Source organism: Sinohyriopsis cumingii, chromosome 17 (genome assembly GCF_028554795.1).
Source record: "Sinohyriopsis cumingii isolate HCF-2022 chromosome 17, ASM2855479v2, whole genome shotgun sequence".
Taxonomy (NCBI): Eukaryota; Metazoa; Mollusca; class Bivalvia; order Unionida; family Unionidae; genus Sinohyriopsis; species Sinohyriopsis cumingii.
This window is the reverse complement of record NC_142977.1, coordinates 85,960,540-85,981,056: the sequence shown is the minus strand read 5'-3', so window position 1 is coordinate 85,981,056 and position 20,517 is coordinate 85,960,540. Positions and strand designations below refer to the sequence as shown.

The window sequence follows — 20,517 nt, the reverse complement described above, 5'->3', positions numbered from 1 at the left end:
GCTTGAAGCCCCAGTCAGGATTAAGTGCAGAGTTAAACAAATGCAATTAGCTTTAAGATTTAGTGTTCATAAGTCAAGCAAACAGTGTAGTGGTCTTAAAAAGCTTCTTAACTGAATTTATAAATTAGTTAATTTACCTACCATTTTATTGGAAAACAATAGATTATCCATACTGGCTCAATGATCCGTCATAAATACATGCTAAAACAATTTTATGGACTGACTTGTCAACAGTTTTGGTCATTGCCACAATTATGTAAAACAACCCCCTCCCCAACAACCCACTCCTTATTATCCTGACCCTTTTTGTTTTCTAGATTTAGATTATTCACATATAGACAACAAACTGTCCTTCCAGTGAACACTGGTTGAAACAAAACCATTTAAGTTATTGGGGTGGAGAGATTGGCTAATATAATCAAATTTTCAACTCCCTGCTGCTCTGCAGTGAAGCAAAGTCATATTATGGATAGAAACAGATTCAAGTATATGTGCACAACTATTTATACTTAGATTGCAGATTTTGTATACATAAAAATAAAGGTATGTTTGGTATGTCATTGTAACAATTAGTTTTCATTTGAATGTGTTTTATATGTCATTGTAACAGTTATTTTTCATTTTAATATGTTTGGTATGTCATTGCAACAGTTATTTTTCATTTTAATATGTTTGGTATGTCATTGTAACAGTTACTTTTTCATTTGAGTGTGTTTGGAATGTCATTGTAACAGTTATTTTTCATTTGAGTGTTTTTTATATGTCATTGCAACAGTTATTTTTCATTTTAATATGTTTGGTATGTCATTGTAACAGTTATTTTTCATTTGAGTGTGTTTGGAATGTCATTGTAACAGTTATTTTTCATTTGAGTGTGTTTTATATGTCATTGTAACAGTTATTTTTCATTTTAATATGTTTGGTATGTCATTGTAACAGTTATTTTTCATTTGAGTGTGTTTTATATGTCACTGTAACAGTTATTTTTAATTTTAATATGTTTGGTATGTCATTGTAACAGTTATTTTTCATTTGAGTGTGTTTTATATGTCATTGTAACAGTTATTTTTCATTTTAATATGTTTGGAATGTCATTGTAACAGTTATTTTTCATTTGAGTGTGTTTTATATGTCATTGTAACAGTTATTTTTCATTTTAATATGTTTGGTATGTCATTGTAACAGTTATTTTTCATTTTAATATGTTTGGTATGTCATTGTAACAGTTATTTTTCATTTGAATGTGTTTGGAATGTCATTGTAACAGTTATTTTTCATTTGAGTGTGTTTGGAATGTCATTGTAACAGTTACTTTTTCATTCGAGTGTGTTAGGAATGTCATTGTAACAGTTATTTTTCATTTGAATGTGTTTGGAATGTCATTGTAACAGTTATTTTTCATTTGAGTGTGTTAGGAATGTCATTGTAACAGTTATTTTTCATTTGAATGTGTTTGGAATGTCATTGTAACAGTTATTTTTCATTTGAGTGTGTTTTGAATGTCATTGTAACAGTTATTTTTCATTTGAGTGTGTTTGGAATGTCATTGTAACAGTTATTTTTCGTTTGCATGTGTTTGGAATGTCATTGTAACAGTTTTTTTTCATTTGCATGTGTTTGGAATGTCATTGTAACAGTTATTTTTTATTTGAATGTGTTTGGAATGTCTTTGTAACAGTTACTTTTTCATTTGAGTGTGTTTGGAATGTCATTGTAACAGTTATTTGTCATTTGAGTGTGTTTTATATGTCATTGTAACAGTTATTTTTCATTTTAATATGTTTGGTATGTCATTGTAACAGTTATTTTTCATTTTTGAGTGTGTTTTATATGTCACTGTAACAGTTATTTTTAATTTTAATATGTTTGGTATGTCATTGTAACAGTTATTTTTCATTTGAGTGTGTTTTATATGTCATTGTAACAGTTATTTTTCATTTTAATATGTTTGGTATGTCATTGTAACAGTTATTTTTCATTTGAGTGTGTTTTATATGTCACTGTAACAGTTATTTTTAATTTTAATATGTTTGGTATGTCATTGTAACAGTTATTTTTCATTTGAGTGTGTTTTATATGTCATTGTAACAGTTATTTTTCATTTTAATATGTTTGGAATGTCATTGTAACAGTTATTTTTCATTTGAGTGTGTTTTATATGTCATTGTAACAGTTATTTTTCATTTTAATATATTTGGTATGTCATTGTAACAGTTATTTTTCATTTTAATATGTTTGGTATGTCATTGTAACAGTTATTTTTCATTTGAATGTGTTGGAATGTCATTGTAACAGTTATTTTTCATTTGAGGGTGTTTGGAATGTCATTGTAACAGTTACTTTTTCATTCGAGTGTTAGGAATGTCATTGTAACAGTTATTTTTCATTTGAATGTGTTTGGAATGTCATTGTAACAGTTATTTTTCATTTGAGTGTGTTAGGAATGTCATTGTAACAGTTATTTTTCATTTGAATGTGTTTGGAATGTCAATATAACAGTTATTTTTCATTTGAGTGTGTTTGGAATGTCATTGTAACAGTTATTTTTCATTTGAGTGTGTTTTGAATGTCATTGTAACAGTTATTTTTCATTTGAGTGTGTTTGGAATGTCATTGTAACAGTTTTTTTTCATTTACATGTGTTTGGAATGTCATTGTAACAGTTATTTTTTATTTGAATGTGTTTGGAATGTCTTTGTAACAGTTACTTTTTCATTTGAGTGTGTTTGGAATGTCATTGTAACAGTTATTTTTCATTTGAGTGTGTTTTGATTGTCATTGTAACAGTTATTTTTCATTTGAGTGTGTTAGGAATGTCATTGTAACAGTTTTTTTTGGTTTGCATGTGTTTGGAATGTCATTGTAACAGTTATTTTTCATTTGAGTGTGTTTGGAATGTCATTGTAACAGTTTTTTTTCATTTGAGTGTGTTTGGAATGTCATTGTAACAGTTTTTTTTCATTTGAGTGTGTTTGGAATGTCATTGTAACAGTTATTTTTCATTTGAGTGTGTTAAGTATGTCGTTGTAACAGTTATTTTTCATTTGAGTGTGTTTGGAATGTCATTGTAACAGTTATTTTTCATTTGAGTGTGTTTGGAATGTCATTGTAACAGTTATTTTTCATTGAGTGTGTTTGGAATGTCATTGTAACAGTTTTTTTTCGTTTGCATGTGTTTGGAATGTCATTGTAACAGTTTTTTTTCGTTTGCATGTGTTTGGAATGTCATTGTAACAGTTTTTTTTCGTTTGCATGTGTTTGGAATGTCATTGTAACAGTTATTTTTTATTTGAATGTGTTTGGAATGTCATTGTAACAGTTATTTTTCATTTGAGTGCGTTTGGAATGTCATTGTAACAGTTATTTTTCATTTGAGTGTGTTTGGAATGTCATTGTAACAGTTATTTTTCATTTGAGTGTGTTAGGTATGTCATTGTAACAGTTACTTTTTCATTTGAGTGTGTTAGGTATGTCATTGTAACAGTTATTTTTCATTTGAGTGTGTTTGGAATGTCATTGTAGCAGTTATTTTTCATTTGAGTGTGTTTGTAATGTCATTGTAACATTTATTTTTCATTTTTATATGTTTGGTATGTCATTGTAACAGTTATTTTTCATTTGAGTGTGTTTGTTATGTCATTGTAACAGTTACTTTTCATTTTAATATGTTTGGTATGTCATTGTAACAGTTATTTTTCATTTGAGTGTGTTAGGTATGTCATTGTAACAGTTATTTTTCATTTGAGTGTGTTGGTATGTCATTGTAACAGTTATTTTTCATTTGAGTGTGTTTGGAATGTCATTGTAACAGTTATTTTTCATTTGAGTGCATTTGGAATGTCATTGTAACAGTTAATTTTCATTTTAATATGTTTGATATGTCATTGTAACAGTTAATTTTCATTTTAATATGTTTGGAATGTCATTGTAACAGTTATTTTTCATTGGAATGTGTTTGGAATGTCATTGTAACAGTTATTTGTCATTTGAGTGTGTTTGGAATGTCTTTGTAACAGTTACTTTTTCATTTGAGTGTGTTTGGAATGTCATTGTAACAGTTATTTTTCATTTGAGTGTGTTTGGAATGTCATTGTAACAGGTACTTTTTCATTTGAGTGTGTTTGGAATGGCATTGTAACAGTTACTTTTTCATTTGAATGTGTTTGGAATGTCATTGTAACAGTTATTTTTCATTTGAGTGTGTTTGGAATGTCTTTGTAACAGTTAATTTTTCATTTGAGTGTGTTTTGAATGTCATTGTAACAATTACTTTTTCATTTGAGTGTGTTTGGAATGTCATTGTAACAGTTATTTTTCATTTGAGTATGTTTGGAATGTCATTGTAACAGTTATTTTTCATTTGAATGTGTTTGGAATGTCATTGTAACAGTTATTTTTCATTTGAGTGTGTTTGGAATGTCATTGTAAGAGTTATTTTTCATTTGCGTGTGTTGGTATGTCATTGTAACATTTATTTTTTATTTGAATGTGTTTGGAATGTCATTGTAACAGTTATTTTTCATTTGAGTGTGTTTGGAATGTCATTGTAACAGTTATTTGTCATTTGAGTGTGTTTTATATGTCATTGTAACAGTTATTTTTCATTTTAATATGTTTGGTATGTCATTGTAACAGTTATTTTTCATTTTAATATGTTTGGTATGTCATTGTAACAGTTACTTTTTCATTTGAGTGCGTTTGGAATGTCATTGTAACAGTTAATTTTCATTTTAATATGTTTGATATGTCATTGTAACAGTTAATTTTCATTTTAATATGTTTGGAATGTCATTGTAACAGTTATTTTTCATTTGAGTGTGTTTGTTATGTCATTGTAACAGTTATTGTTTCATCCTAGGTGTGTTTGGTATGTTATTGTTCAAGCTACGTTTAATTTTAGTATGTTCGTGTGTCATTATAACAGTTACTTTTAATTTTAGGTGTGTTTGGTATGTTTGCTGTTGGATATTTGGATGGAACAGTGTCAATTGTACAGATGGACAATGACTTTGCCTGCCAAGTGACCTCTGTCCAAGATGACAAGGATTTAATGAGGGTGTCATGTATGTGCTGGGTCAGATGTGAAAAGGTATATATCATATGTATTCACATTAAGGTGCAGTCTAAATGCAAACAGCATAGACAATGATGTACCATCACGTAATGCTCTGGCAGATACAGGTCTGAGTTGTTCATTCTTTTGATTAATAGTAAAGAAAACTACATAGAACTAGATCTCTTGCAAATTATGCAGCTCAGTATCAGAGTCTTTGTTCTGCTGTTTAACCATAGCAAACAGAATAGATTCAGATTTGTTGGTTTATTATTTATTATAAATATAGATCTGTGCATTGGCAGTTGGATAGGACTTACATGCAAGCATTAGGAAATTATGTGGACAGCATGGTACATTCAGCTTTAAGGAATTATGTGGACAGTATGGTACATTCTTCTTTAGGAAATTATGTGGACAGCATGGTACATTCAGCTTTAGGAAATTATGTGGACAGCATGGTACATTCAGCTTTAGGGATTCAAATTTGCATCATGAATGAGACTTGCAGAGCTTTTATTGAAATTCTAGTCCCAGATGTTGGATTTTCAATCATGCCTTCTCATATGAAGAAGAACATTCTTTTTAACACATTACAATTCACATTTTTAAACTCTGCAGTTTGATATATAGAGATCAAAGTAGTAGATCTTATGGCATTCATATAACAGTGAAACAATCATTTGTTGCCTTTACTGTTATTGATATCAGTTTTGATGTAAACAATCTTTTGTTGCATATTCTGTAAATTATATTAGTTTGCATAGAGACTTTTACATCATCGGAGCCTTTACTTTCAGTTGTCATTCTATCATTGAATGTTTGGCTTTTTACTCATTTGGCAAAAATAAAATAAATGTTAATACTGTATGTTATGGGAAAGAATTGATAAAAAGTCAGACAAAATAATGGCAGTAAGACAGACCTGTATATGTTAATATTAGATTAATGAAAATTAAGACAAAATTTACACAGGTTCAGATAGTTTGTTTTTATCACTTCCAAGGTATATCACTGGTAATGGCTGTAATTTACATTAATTTTAGACCTTACCTGTCCTCAGGGTTGGTTAATATAAGCTAAATAATATAGATAATATCTAAAATGTCTGTAGGGTTAGAAATTGGGATTCTCTCTGCCTATAAATCCAAAATTCCATGAAAATGGATAAATTTAAAACTTAAAGCAGGCAATTCATCTGTATAGACTTTTGTATCCAAATACTTAATTTTAAATTAGGTGAGCTCCCTGATGTTGCATTACATTTATATCAAGAAGCCGTTTCCTTTCCTTCCCTTTTTTTACAATTAGATTTTTAAAATAGTTGTAAAATTTCAAACAAACCATGTTTATCTTGAAATTTAGAAAAAAGATGAAAGGAAGGAATACACTTTGTTTAATACATAAAAGATTGTAGACATTTTCCAAATTGGTTGATCGAAATTGAAAAATCCAGTTTATAAATCCAGGTTGCCTTTAGATAATACTTTCTTCAAAAATGGATATATTAAATAAAGGACATGCATTTTAATGAAATACTGACAAGAAATTCTACTATGTTGAAATTTTCCCATTTTTTTATTTTAAGTAAAAATCAATGTCATAAATGTAGGCTGAATAAAGAAATTATTATCAAATGTAAATTTTATGTATTTTAAAAGACAGTAAATTAGTATCAGATACACAGACTGACAAACATTTTTTGAAACACTAAATAATTGATTTATTAAAGAAAGCACTTTAATAAAATTAGCAAATGCAAATGTGGATCTACTGCAGCACTAGTTATTGATCAGTGTTCAGTCCATGTTTTGGTATGACATCATGGCTGGTAAAGGAAAACACCTACATAACACTAAGTATGAATTATTAAAACTCAATACTTTTAAATTTCTTAGTTTTTAGAAACATTGATTGATTCCAAGATTTCAATTTAGAGCTTTAGTTCTTACTAGGGACTCATTGCGAGTTTGATATTCATAGGTATAGTTTTCTTTCCGTTCAGCTGCAGTGTGATGTTTTATTCATCAGCAAAGAATCCTACATAATTGCCCATGCCATTGATGTCATAGATGGAAAGGCCAAAGTGGTGTGCCAGACACCATATACACTGGCAGAAAATAACTTACCAGGAACAGGTAAATTAGTTTTACCATATACTCTAATTTCATCCCATAGACTTAACGTAGGAAGTACCATATTTACTCGCATATAATTTAGGTTCAGCTGGAAACTGCATAGAGCAAGATCTGTTGTCACACAGTATGCCTCCAGAGTCTTTCCAGTTTCTTAGGAGTAATCAGTAAAACAAACAATATAGACCCTGATAAACTGGTGTATCAACAGTAAAGTTAAAGGTTTTTCTTTAAAATCAGTCAGTATTTATGGCCAATGTAGTCCCAGTCAGCAGTCTTGGGGTCATTTGGACTTTTTGTTGAGTAAGAATTACTACTTTATTTGAGAATGAAAAAAGATTTTTTGATGTCGGTGGTAGCAGTCTGTCACTGACAGAATTACAATGAAAACTTGATTGGCAAGTAACACTACATTATCATCACTGAGCATGATTGACAAAGTTGACTTGCAAGACCATGTGTTGTCTATAAGCAGTCATCCATAGCTGTCTGTTTTAATTATGAGGATATTAATGCATATATAGAGACTGTTAGTGTAATTCAGAGAAGTGTCAAATTGACATATGTAGCGACTATTAGTGTAATTTATAAATGTGTCAATTTGACATATTCAGAGACTATTAGTGTAATTTATAAATGTGTCAATTTGACATATTCAGAGACTGTTAGTGTAATTTATAAATGTGTCAATTTGACATATTAAGAGACTATTAGTGTAATTTATAAATGTGTCAAATTGACATATGTAGTGACTATTAGTGTAATTTATAAATGTGTCAATTTGACATATTCAGAGACTATTAGTGTAATTTATAAATGTGTCAATGTGACATATTCAGAGACTATTAGTGTAATTTATACATGTGTCAATTTGACATATTCAGAGACTATTAGTGTAATTTATAAATGTGTCAATTTGACATATTCAGAGACTATTAGTGTAATTTATAAATGTGTCAAATTGACATATGTAGTGACTATTAGTGTAATTTATAAATGTGTCAATTTGACATATTCAGAGACTATTAGTGTAATTTATAAATGTGTCAATTTGACATTAAGAGACTATTAGTGTAATTTATAAATGTGTCAAATTGACATATGTAGTGACTATTAGTGTAATTTATAAATGTGTCAATTTGACATATTCAGAGACTATTAGTGTAATTTATAAATGTGTCAATTTGACATATTAAGAGACTATTGTGTAATTTATAAATGTGTCAAATTGACATATGTAGTGACTATTAGTGTAATTTATAAATGTGTCAATTTGACATATTCAGAGACTATTAGTGTAATTTATAAATGTGTCAGTTTGACATATTCAGAGACTATTAGTGTAATTTATAAATGTGTCAATTTGACATATTCAGAGACTATTAGTGTAATTTATAAATGTGTCAATTTGACATATTCAGAAACTATTAGTGTAATTTATGCAAGTGTGAAATTTACATTCGTAGACATTTTACTAGACTAAAGTGTAATTCATACAAGTGTCAAATTGACATATGTAGAGACTAAGTTAGTATAATTTTACAAGTGTCAAATTGACATAACCTTAGCCTACATTATTTAAACTGGCATCTTTTGATTGTTACAGGATTCTGCCACAGGGATGGTGTTATTGTGATGTCATCTTTAGATGGGATGATTCAGAGACTGACAGTGGATGGTACAGATGAGAAGAGTATGTTTTACACCTGAACCATATTTATATAGAGAATATATACTGCAATGCTTGCAGAAGAGCTTATGGGATGGCCTGTTGTGCTTTTGTCCAACGATCTCTCTATCCAGCCATCTGTTAGCACAAGTTTGTTGTCACTGCTCCTCCTAAAATATTTGCCGAATTGCCAGTGAACATCACATGCACGTTCCTATAGCCTTTGTTGTGCCAAGGTGGCATAGAATGTTACTCTCTTATCTGAATCCCGGGTGAGAAAATTCAGATTATTCTTAGGTTTGAATAACTGAAGGTCATAAAGTTGTGATTGTACTTCAAGTTGAATAAGTTTTGTTTCCTGCCTAATGCTGTTTATTTTAGCTCTTCTCAGTTTTGTTTGATTAGAAATTGAGCATATCTTACAAGATGAAACCTCTACTTTATGTTACATGTATATTCCACAGAATTAAAACAAACAAAGTACCATTTCAGTTTTTTTTATTATTCTGTTTCCTTATTACACATTTAGGAAGCCATTTCATTAGCATAGCATAAAAGAACCCAAAGACATGGTGAAAATTATCATTGTCATCATTATAATAATCTTTATGGCATAAAACAAAGACAAAGTTATCATTGTCATCACTGTAATGATCTGTATGGCATACAACATAGACAAGTTATCATTGTCATCATTATAATAATCTTTATGGCATACAACATAAACAAAGTTATCATTGTCATCACTGTAATGATCTGTATGGCATACAACATAGACAAAGTTATCATTGTCATCACTGTAATGATCTGTATGGCATACAACAAAGACAAAGTTATAATTGTCATCAGCATTTCAGTATGCATGAAAATTTTTCTGATTATGAAGTCTAATTTGTCCTCGATTTGACAACCAATATTGCAACCACCTTGAAAGTCTTGTTATCAGTACTTGTGTTGGATGGACGGTGATATTGACATAGAGGTTTTCACCAAAATACTTTTTATACTGTGTTGTTTATATTGAATGAATATAATGCTGATCTGACATCCAGTATGTTGAACATGCCAGTCACCATGAAAATTTTATTATATTGCTTCTCCAAAGAGGAAGTCATATTGACATGGGGTTTTCACCCAAAGACTTCTATTGCTATCTAGTTGGTCCTAAGTGAAAATGATACTGATATGACATATGGTATAGCTACAAGGATGCCATCTTAAAAATCTTGTTATTGCTTTTCTTTCTGAATGGATGGTGATATCAAGATGTGGTTTTCATGAAAATACTTTTTATGAAGTCTAGTTAGTCCTAAGTAAAAATGGTGCAAATGTTACATCCAATATGTCATCAGTGGTGGCCATCTTGAAAATCTTCTTTTGGCTCAAGAATATTAGAAGTAGTTTTAACATTCAGCAGTTAAAAAGAAGAACCAGTCTTACATGTTTTCCTTAAATTTCTTTTGGCCAGGAGAATGCCATTAACTTCATGGGACTCTTGTTAGAGTATGTCAGACTTGTATTACATTTAAAGTTACTTTTAACAAGTTCATAGCAGTAAACATTATTTTGAAATAATGACAAATGTGTTTTTAAAGAATCACAACGAAATCCCAGATCTAAGCAGAGTTGTTTTAATACATTTGGTTGTTTGACTAGAAATGGAGTTACTTCTCAAATGTTGCTCCATCTTAATACCTAAATAGCCTTGTAATAGTTGATGATCTTCCAAGGATATATTTATAGGATAGTAGGTGTTTAATACACACATCCATTAATTGTGTAACCATGTAATTGAAGATTTTTAAATATTTAAATTTAATATCAGTTACATTTACACAGGTAATAGAAATGCAGGTTTTCAACACACAGACATTGTACTTTTCTTTGCGATTGCTGTCTTTTATACAAGCTAGAGTAGGAAGTTGTAATATTTAACTCTGGATAGGGGAGCTGAGGACTGTTTCACTGTCGAACACATTATCTGATCACAATAATGTTAGGAATTATCTTCCAGCCCCTCTAGAACTCTGCCCTTTCCAAAAGATGAAAAATTTGTCTTTTGCATCTGTATTCTGCAAAGACTATGGAAATAGTGTCTGTAGGAAATAACATTTTGAAGGTGCCATGATAATAATTACTTGTTGTTACCACTGGGTGACTGTCTTTTGCAATTGCTGAATACAAATAGCATCATACCAATATAACTCCCGAAATCCATTCGATTTCTCTGCAATTTTCAGTCATCTCTTGGTAAGTCAGTATTGTGTTGTTGTATTGTCTTTACGTTGTTCCAGCTGGCCAGTTTGTTTAGTTAGACAAATGGCTATCCATTGTTTCTTTTGTTCAGAAGTCACTTGTTAAATTTTGGTCTGCAGATCCAGTGACCATTTCATCATCTTTCACTTGACTAACCAGATAGGCCAACCCAACCAGTCATCCAGCTCTCCATTACCCAACCAGTCATCCAGCTCTCCATTACCCAACCAGTCATCCAGCTCTCCATTACCCAACCAGTCATCCAGCTCTCCATTACCCAACCAGTCATCCAGCCCTCAATTACCCAACCTGTCATCCAACCCTCCATTACCCAACCTGTCATCCAATCTCCATTTCCCAACCAGTCATCCAGCCCTCTATTACCCAACCAGTCATCCAGCCCTCCATTACCCTTTTGATCAGGGATCAGTCGTAACAAGTCATCCATCAGTCGTTTACCCTTTTGATCAATGATCAGTCATAACAATTTTGGCTGCAAATCAGCCAGCTGGTCACTCAATTATATCCTGCTACATTTATGTGTCTCTCTGATCCGACATATAACCATCCCTCCACTGGCTATACTGGTTCCTTCAACAATACAAAACCATGCTGTCTTCATCTGTTCAGATGATGAGTTAACAGTTCATGGTTTATTCTGTGGACATAGACCAACATGCTTTGCTTGACAGCTTCCCATCCATTTGGTATGTTTTACCTGTATATGGAGTGTCTCCCAGATGTGCATTCATATCAGTGGGGACATTCTTATGACCTTCTCAAATCCTACAGTGGATAGGATGGAATTTTGCCTCAGATCTGTGATAGAGGGGTCTTTTAAGTAATGTCTCCTGCCATTTGTCTGCCACTGAGTCATGAAATATCAGGTCCTCATGTTAGGGTTGCAGATGACCAGATCAGGTGTCTCCTTCAGTAATACCTCAAGATTTATTATCATCTGCCTGCCTAAACAAAATGAAACCCCAATAACTCCAAGAGTTTTTTTTAAAGATAGCCAGCTGCCAGCATCATTCTGTACCCTCTGTTGCTGATCACACTCTGAAACCCTTCAAGGTTGGATTAAGCTATATTGGCACTACCTTTATGTGTAATATATCATAAAGTGTTCAGAGAAAACTTGAAATTGGTGAGAAACAGAGGGCAACCTCATCTTTGTCAGATCATTTGCTTCACTCTTGGAAACAAATCTTGCCTGGGAATGGCCAAGCCACATTGCTAAATTTATAACAGGGCACGTCAACATATCATGGAAAACTCCTCAAATTTCTCTTGAAATCTTGATTTCTTTTTCATCTTCATGTTCTCTTTCACTTCTAATTGCTTAAGTCTCATTTTTCTATGGTTCTACAAACAATTCTTTCCTATTCTTCCTGCTGTTTGGAAACTGGTAGTGAGGCTGCACAAAAATTTCCTCTACACTAACCTTATTTTCCCAATCTTATTTCATCAATGTCAGTTCTAGTCTCAGTGGTGAGATGACAGCTGCCACATGTAAAAATGGCAGACTCCCATCAGAAGCAGTTTTACCCCCAACATCAGTCTAGATGATTGCAATTGCTACATTATGAAAAACAGCCATTAAAGGGAGTTTCTCCCCCCCCACCTTATCTCTATAAGTATCACCTTGGATGTGGGAGGTTGTGGTTTGATCCCTGGCTGAGTCATACCAATGACTTACAAAAATGGTACTAACAGCTGCCTTGCTTGGCGCTCAGCATTAAGAGGTTAGTGTTAGGACTGGTTGGCCTAGTGTCAGGATAATGTGACTGGGTGGGACATCATGCTACATGTCTGCAGCATGATGCCCCAGTGCTAGACATCACTATAAACTGTCACACTGCAGACATCGTAGCAATATGACTGAAAAATTGTTAAAGCTGCATTAAAAATCCAAATCACACACACACACACACACACACACACACACACACACACACACATTGTAGCCTACTCAGAAGGGCCTTTGTTGGCAAGGCAATTTCAAGGAGGAATACATATGCTGGTTCAAGGTAAACTTAACATATTCATGATTATCCGTTGTTTATTATGATATGTTAGCATTATACATTGTATATATCATCATATGTTACCATTATACATTGTATATTGTGATATGTTACCATTATATATTGTAGATATTGTCATATGTTACCATTATACTTTGTATATATCTTCATTTGTTACCATTATACTTTGTATATATCATTTATTACCATTATGCATTGTATATATTGTCATATGTTATTATTTTATATTGTATATATCATATGTTACCATTATACATTGTATATTGTGATATGTTACCATTATACATTATATTTCATGATATATTACCATTATACATTGTATATTGTGATATGTAATCATTATACATTGTATGTTTGTGATATGTTACCAATATACATTGTATATTGTGATATGTTACTTTGTATATATCATTTGTTACCATTATGCATTGTATATATTGTCATATGTTATTATTATATATTGTATATATCATATATTACCATTATACATTGTATATTGTGATATGGTACCATTATACATTATATTCTATGATATATTACCATTATACATTGTATATTGTGATATGTAATCATTATACATTGTATGTTTGTGATATGTTACCAATACACATTGTATATTGTGAAATGCTACCATTATACATTATATATTGTGATATGTAATCATTATACATTGTATGTTTGTGATATGTTACCAATATACATTGTATATTGTGATATGTTACCATTATACATTGCATATTGTGTTATGTTATCATTATACATTAACATAGGTTAAAAGTGTATTGTTGATGTGAATGAATATATAAATTAGACGAGTGGTCTGTGTGATGCAAGCTTTCATGTTATACTTCACCTGTGGTTAATCCAGGCAATTATTGATGCATGAACTGCTGTCTGACACTCGGTCACTCAAAGCCTGTGACTTTCACACAATAATATTTGTTCTCTTAATGATCATTCCTAAACTCTGTTTTTCAGGCATCATGATTTTGAAATATGAATACAAAAATAATATGCGTTTATTATCAGCATATTACTGCAACTATGATATGATAGAAAAGAGCATTTTTTTAATTATTATTGTGTGCCTTGCATGTTCTGTTACAGTAGGTTGGTAGGTAGAAAGTAGGTATTGAGTAGGTGGATAGGTTATTAGCTAGTTGGTTTCACAATACCAGCTATATGGTGCCAATTAAAAGTTTCAAATTTAAAACTTTAAAATGAATAAATGTTCAGATGTAAAGTTAAAAGATTGCAAATAAAATGTTCAGTTGGTAAAGGAATCAAGATCACTTTACTTTCTAATAGTGCTTGATTGGCTGCTGGAAACTATTGAAATTAGGTGAGCTGTGTACAGGTTGGTTACACTCTGGTGAATATACCCTTTGTTAGCCTGTGTTATTTCATATGGATGTAAGACAGATGAGAGATCTTGGGTCTGCTTAGGCATCTTGTTTGTTCAATGCTTCATTGTTACATGAAGAACTTATTTTGAAGGAGAATGATTAATTCATATACACTAATACATCAACACGTGCATATGTAAAGCAGTAAGAGTATTCATGCAAAAGACATGCCATTTCAACCCATCCTAGCTGACCAGAGTATAGTTTTTCATGCAAAGACACCATTTCAGCAGCCGAAGCTGACCTCAGAAGAAGCACCTGTGTTTTTTTTTTTTTAAAAAGAAAATTAATTATAATTTCAGATATATCCATCTCCTGTTCAAAATCTAGCTACAGTATTAGTATTGATGAAAACCATCTTTGGAGTTGTCAAGGCATTGCATTGTCCAAACATGCTCTCTTCCTGATGGCAGTCTACAGGTATGCATCTTTTGTATCTTATACAGATCCTGTGACTGGTAACTTGACCAAATCTCAATTTTGTTTTCATTTCCTATGCATTCCCTTTGCATTCTATCAATATCATTGCATTGTCTTAACCATGATTTAAATTTCTAGAGGACAGTACATAGGCAGTCATGAACTTTGTCACTTACACTTTTTGAATTACAGAAATTGCATCAAATAGTTTTGTTCATCTGGTAAAATATTTTCTTATCAAGCGCTAAAATTTGAATGCCAGCAATGTAAAAGTGTTTGACATATACTTAAGTAGTTCTTGTTTCATGTAGTCAGTCATCTTATTATCATTGCATACAATTAATGGCCAATTTTGGTCATTTAACTTTTGCTTATCATTCAGATGCCAAGAGGGGAACAGTTTATTGCAAGCATTCTAAATCTTTTCCATTTCTGTCTACAAGAAAGAGTAATGATTTATATGTCCTGCATCATAGGTGGTAGAGTCATACAGGGTTATGTTAGCATGTCTCTTCATCTAAGTATGTTTTACATGTAGGTCAGGTACTGTGCTTGGACATGTGTATTTATGAATACATTCTAATAAATGGAAACATTCCTTGTCAGTTTCTAGGCCATTGTGTTACATATGTTGCATACCAATACTTACACACCAGTACTTGTGTACCAATGCTTACACACCAGTACTTATATACCAATACTTATACACCAATACTTGTACACCAATACTTACATACCAATACTTATACACCAGTACTTATATACCAATATTTTTATGCCAATACTTACCAATACTTATACACCAATGCTTACACACCAGTACTTATACACCAATACTTATGTACCAATACTTGTACACCAATACTTACACACCAATACTTATATACCAGTACTTATATACCAATACTTATACACCAATACTTATATATCAGTACTTATACACCAGTACTTATATACCAATATTTTTATGCCAATACTTACCAATACTTATACACCAATACTTGTACACCAATACTGACACACCAATACTTATACACCAATACTTATATACCAATACTTATACACCAATATTTATATACTAATACTTACCAGTACTTATACAGCAAAACTTATATACCAATACTTACCATTACTTATACACCAATACTTATGTACCAATATTTATATACCAATACTGACACACCAATACTTACACACCAATACTTATATACCAATACTTACACACCAAATCTTTAACAATAATACTTACACAACATTTCCTTTCCCTACTAGGCTTGCTCAGTGTGGCAGTGGACCTCATGGTCCTAGGTCACTATCTACTGCATTGTTTGTTTTCTCTTCATGAATGGAATTCTCAAGTTTGCCCACTGGACCATCCTTCCACCATCTGTGGAATTGGGAGCAAGCTAACGGTACTCATGGCAGGTATACATCTACATGTCCACCCGCTCAAGATAACAGTCTGTACTGATGCAAGTATGAAAGGGTGGGGTGTCTGCCTTCTTTGATCCTTTTTGGATGCCAGTGATGCATGCAGTCAACAGGAATGACATCCTTATATCAATAATTATGGAGAGGACAGTGAATGTGAAAGTCCTTCACTGGTGGCATAAATATTAACTTAGCAAGGGAGTTCTCATTCTGTCCAACAACTCTACAGTGGTGACTTATCTCAAACAACAAGGAGGAACCGAATCCTACAATGGTGAATAATCTCAAACAATAAGGAGGACCTCAGTCCCCAGACCTTTGCATCATGGTGTGGGACTTTCTGAAGTGGTTTTGTCATCAACAAAGTCACATTCATGTTTGCCATATCCCAGGAGGCCGCAGTTTACTGGCCAACTCTTTGTCATTGAACAATCAATTATCACAAAAGGAATGGTCTCTTCATTCTTTGGTTCTCACTCAGATCTGTACCCAGTGGGACTGAACATTGGTGGGCCTGTTTGTGACAAGGTGGAATGCTCAGGCTTGATGATCCTCCACTCTGAAGCATATGAAGTCAAATGGCACAGTTTCACCCAATCTTGTGGAAATGAACATATCTTGCCTCTCCAGGCATCGATATGGCAGATAGCTAATTTTCTCTGCTGGCTCTTTGAAGAGAGCAAGTTGGCATGAAGTGCAATCAAAAGTTAATGCTCCATGATCAGCAACACATTTTGTCATCAAGGAAGAGAGGATATCAGACAAACACAGGACTTATCTGACCTTCTTGCCAACTTAGTGCATACACGGCCAAAAATGTTAATCCTATGCCCAAAGCAGAATGTATCATGGGTATAACCTGGCAGGATAAGACACCTTTGGAACCAATCTCAAGGGCATCTCTGGCACTAATTTTCATACAAGACTTGCTTTGTCATGGCATTGGTGACTGCAGGCATTATTCACAAAATAAATGCCCTATCAGCAGACCCAAATTACACGCTAGTTCCAACTAGATGGGTCAGTCTTACTAATGACTGCATCTTCTTTCATTGCTGAGAACCATTTCCCTTCCATGGGTAACTAACTTTTGTCATGAACCCTCTGTCTCATCTGCACACATCAACTAAAGGCCACCTATAAGACCCAGTCCAGGCTTTCATGGGATACTTTAATAAGAACAGAACCAATTGCATCAAGGGAGATCTCTCCTCTTTCTGTTTCTCATAAAAGGACAGGAGAATCTATCAAAACATACCATTACATCCTGGAGTGGGGGGGGGTATTTGCAAAGCATATAGGGAAATAACCCCAGTTCAATGAACTTACTGTGTACTTTGGCACATGATGTTGGAGCAGTTTTGACCAACCTAGCATTAGACCAGAACTGTTTGCTAACCGACATCATTCAGGCTGTGAGATGAAGATTGGAGATCACATTCTCTGGCCTGTATCTCCGAGATCTGTTATCCCAGAGGGCCCAATTTGATCTTGTGGGACCTATATCCACAGCTCAACAGGTCACCCTTCCAGGTTGATCAACATTTTTATAATATGTGGCTTCATGACTTCTGCTTGATTAGCATGTAAAAAATGTTCCCTTTTGAAACTGCACCCCAACAGTTGGAGTCCCATCCATTCAGGTTACCTACAAGTTGTCTCAATATCAGAGATATCTCTGGGGTAAGTTGATGTACCTCCCTCCACCTCTTACTTATTCTCCTGAGGTATTATGATTGGGTAACATATTTGAAGAAGAAACCAATTCCTAGTAAAATGTGTTTCTTAAGAATGCTTACCCAATCATAATACACATACACCATCTCAGCCTCCCTGCAGTTACAATCATGGAGAGTGTGCCTTCTGCTGCAGTAGTAAGTGATGTATTTTTAGGCTTTGATGCTAAGTCTTATATTAAGGGTAAATTGCTCTTCCTGACCACCACATAGGCCAGCAGATAAATTTTAGCTCTCTTTAGCTAAAAGTAGTATTTGGGAGGGCTGGATTTGTGAGGTAGAAGTAGTTCATCTAAGGTAATATGATTGGGTTTGTATTCTCAAAGAAACATATTTCACTAGGAAAAATTGGTTTACAAACCAATACTTACACACCATATCTTACATGCCCATACTTTTAGGCACCAGTACTTACAAACCAATACTTACACACTAATGCTTACAAACCAATACTTACTATATCTTACATAGCCATACTTTTACACACCAGTACTTACAAACCAATATCTACACACCAATGCTTACAAACCAATACTTACACACCATATCTTACATACCCATACTTTTACACACCAGTACTTACTCACCATATCTTAAACACCAATACTTTTACAAACCAATACTTACACACCATATCTTACATAGCCATACTTTTACACACCAGTACTTACACACCATATCTTACATACCCATACTTTTACACACCAGTACTTGTACACCAATACTTACACACCAATGCTTACAAATCAATACTTACATACCATATGTTACATACCCATACTTTTACACACCATATCTTACATATCCATACTTTTACATACCAGTACTTACTAATATTTACAGACCAATGCTTACACACCAGTACTTACAAACCAGTACTTACACACTATATATTACACCCCAATACTTACACACCAAGTCTTACACATAAGTATTTACATACCTACCAGTACTTACACACCAATACTTACACTTCAGTTTTTGTCACTGTGCAGTCTTTCACTTTAATTTTTTTTCTAGTTCGAATTATGTCTGAATGTATGTATCATCCATTAGTGATTGTTAATTGCCATTTCTGCTAAACTATTTGGAGGATTATCATGAAAATTTACACATTTATTTTGATGTTTATTTGGTGGTAAATGCAAAAAGGCACACCATGGACATGTAACATGGCCAGCAGGGGTATCATATTATCTTTATACAGCAAATCAAAGACATTTCATTTGAAGACATTATTGTGTTCATAGTTTATTGGATATATATTCATTAGTTATTTCATTCCACTTGAAAAATTCAGTATTTACTTGCAGGTCATCTTCATATTATGATCATCTAGACATAGAGATGAGAAATCCCACAAAGGTAAGGTTATTTTGTAAAGCTGACACTAGTATATTATCAGTTATATGCATTCATTATTAAATAATATGATAAAATGACATTTTAACCATTTCAGATTGAAAAATGTGAAATATCATACTAGATTTAAATATGTCATGTTGTTATACCACAGTAGGTAAACTTTCATTAATTAAATTTGTGGTAAAACCAGTATGATGTTTTAAAAGAGTTATTGAAAAAAATTGTGTTTCCCCCATCTAATGAATAGAATCATGCATTATTGCCATTGAAATTTATGAGACATATTTGAAACTTCAATAATTTACTCACAGGATTTAAGATTTCCTATCAGATATGAAACATGTTTAAAACTTCAGTCATTTGATCACCAGAATTTAAGATTTCTACTAAGCACTCTTGTAAGACCTCTATGGCTTAGGGTTCGATGTAGTGAGCTTTTGTACCTGTAGAAAATCAGAGAACCTGGTGGATTATGGCTTACATTTGGATGTAGTTAGGTCTTGTACCTCTAGAAAATCAGAGAACCTGGTGGAAACCACCAACATTTGATAGGCAACTCCTTACAGATTCATACAACCTATAGCTTTTGCATGTTTCAATCACAAATTGTTGGGGTTCTCACCAAATGAATTCTTATAATGTTTGGTTAAGCCATGCTGATCTTGAATTCATTATGGTCACCATGGCAGATACCTTGAATTCATTATGGTCACCATGGCAGATACCTTGAATTCATTATGGTCACCATGGCAGATATCTTGAAAATCTTGTAATGGCCATGTCTCTTCAACAGAAAGTCACGTATATCTGGGATTTTCTCGTTTTCAACAGAAAGTCACATATATCAGGGATTTTCTCGTTTTCAACAGAAAGTCACATTTATATGGGATTTTCTCCTTTTCAGCAGAAAGTCATGTATATCCTGGAGTTTCTCCTCTTCAACAGAAAGTCACGTATATTTGGAATTTTCTTCTTTTCAACAGAAAGTCACGTATATC

General features: G+C 32.7%; 1 protein-coding gene across 3 annotated transcripts in view; it reads left to right on the top strand.

The window, feature by feature from the left end:
- The window catches only part of LOC149779365 (uncharacterized), a 93,857-nt gene that overhangs the window by 36,167 nt on the left and 37,173 nt on the right, over nt 1–20,517 (top strand). For all 3 annotated transcript variants that reach the window (XM_089939991.1, XM_089939992.1, XM_089939990.1), the window contains exons 8-12: nt 4,941–5,089; nt 7,059–7,191; nt 8,795–8,881; nt 14,870–14,987; nt 19,468–19,519. In XM_089939991.1, the coding sequence (XP_089796117.1) occupies nt 4,941–5,089; nt 7,059–7,191; nt 8,795–8,881; nt 14,870–14,987; nt 19,468–19,519 (539 nt within the window). The remainder of the gene's footprint in view (nt 1–4,940; nt 5,090–7,058; nt 7,192–8,794; nt 8,882–14,869; nt 14,988–19,467; nt 19,520–20,517) is intronic.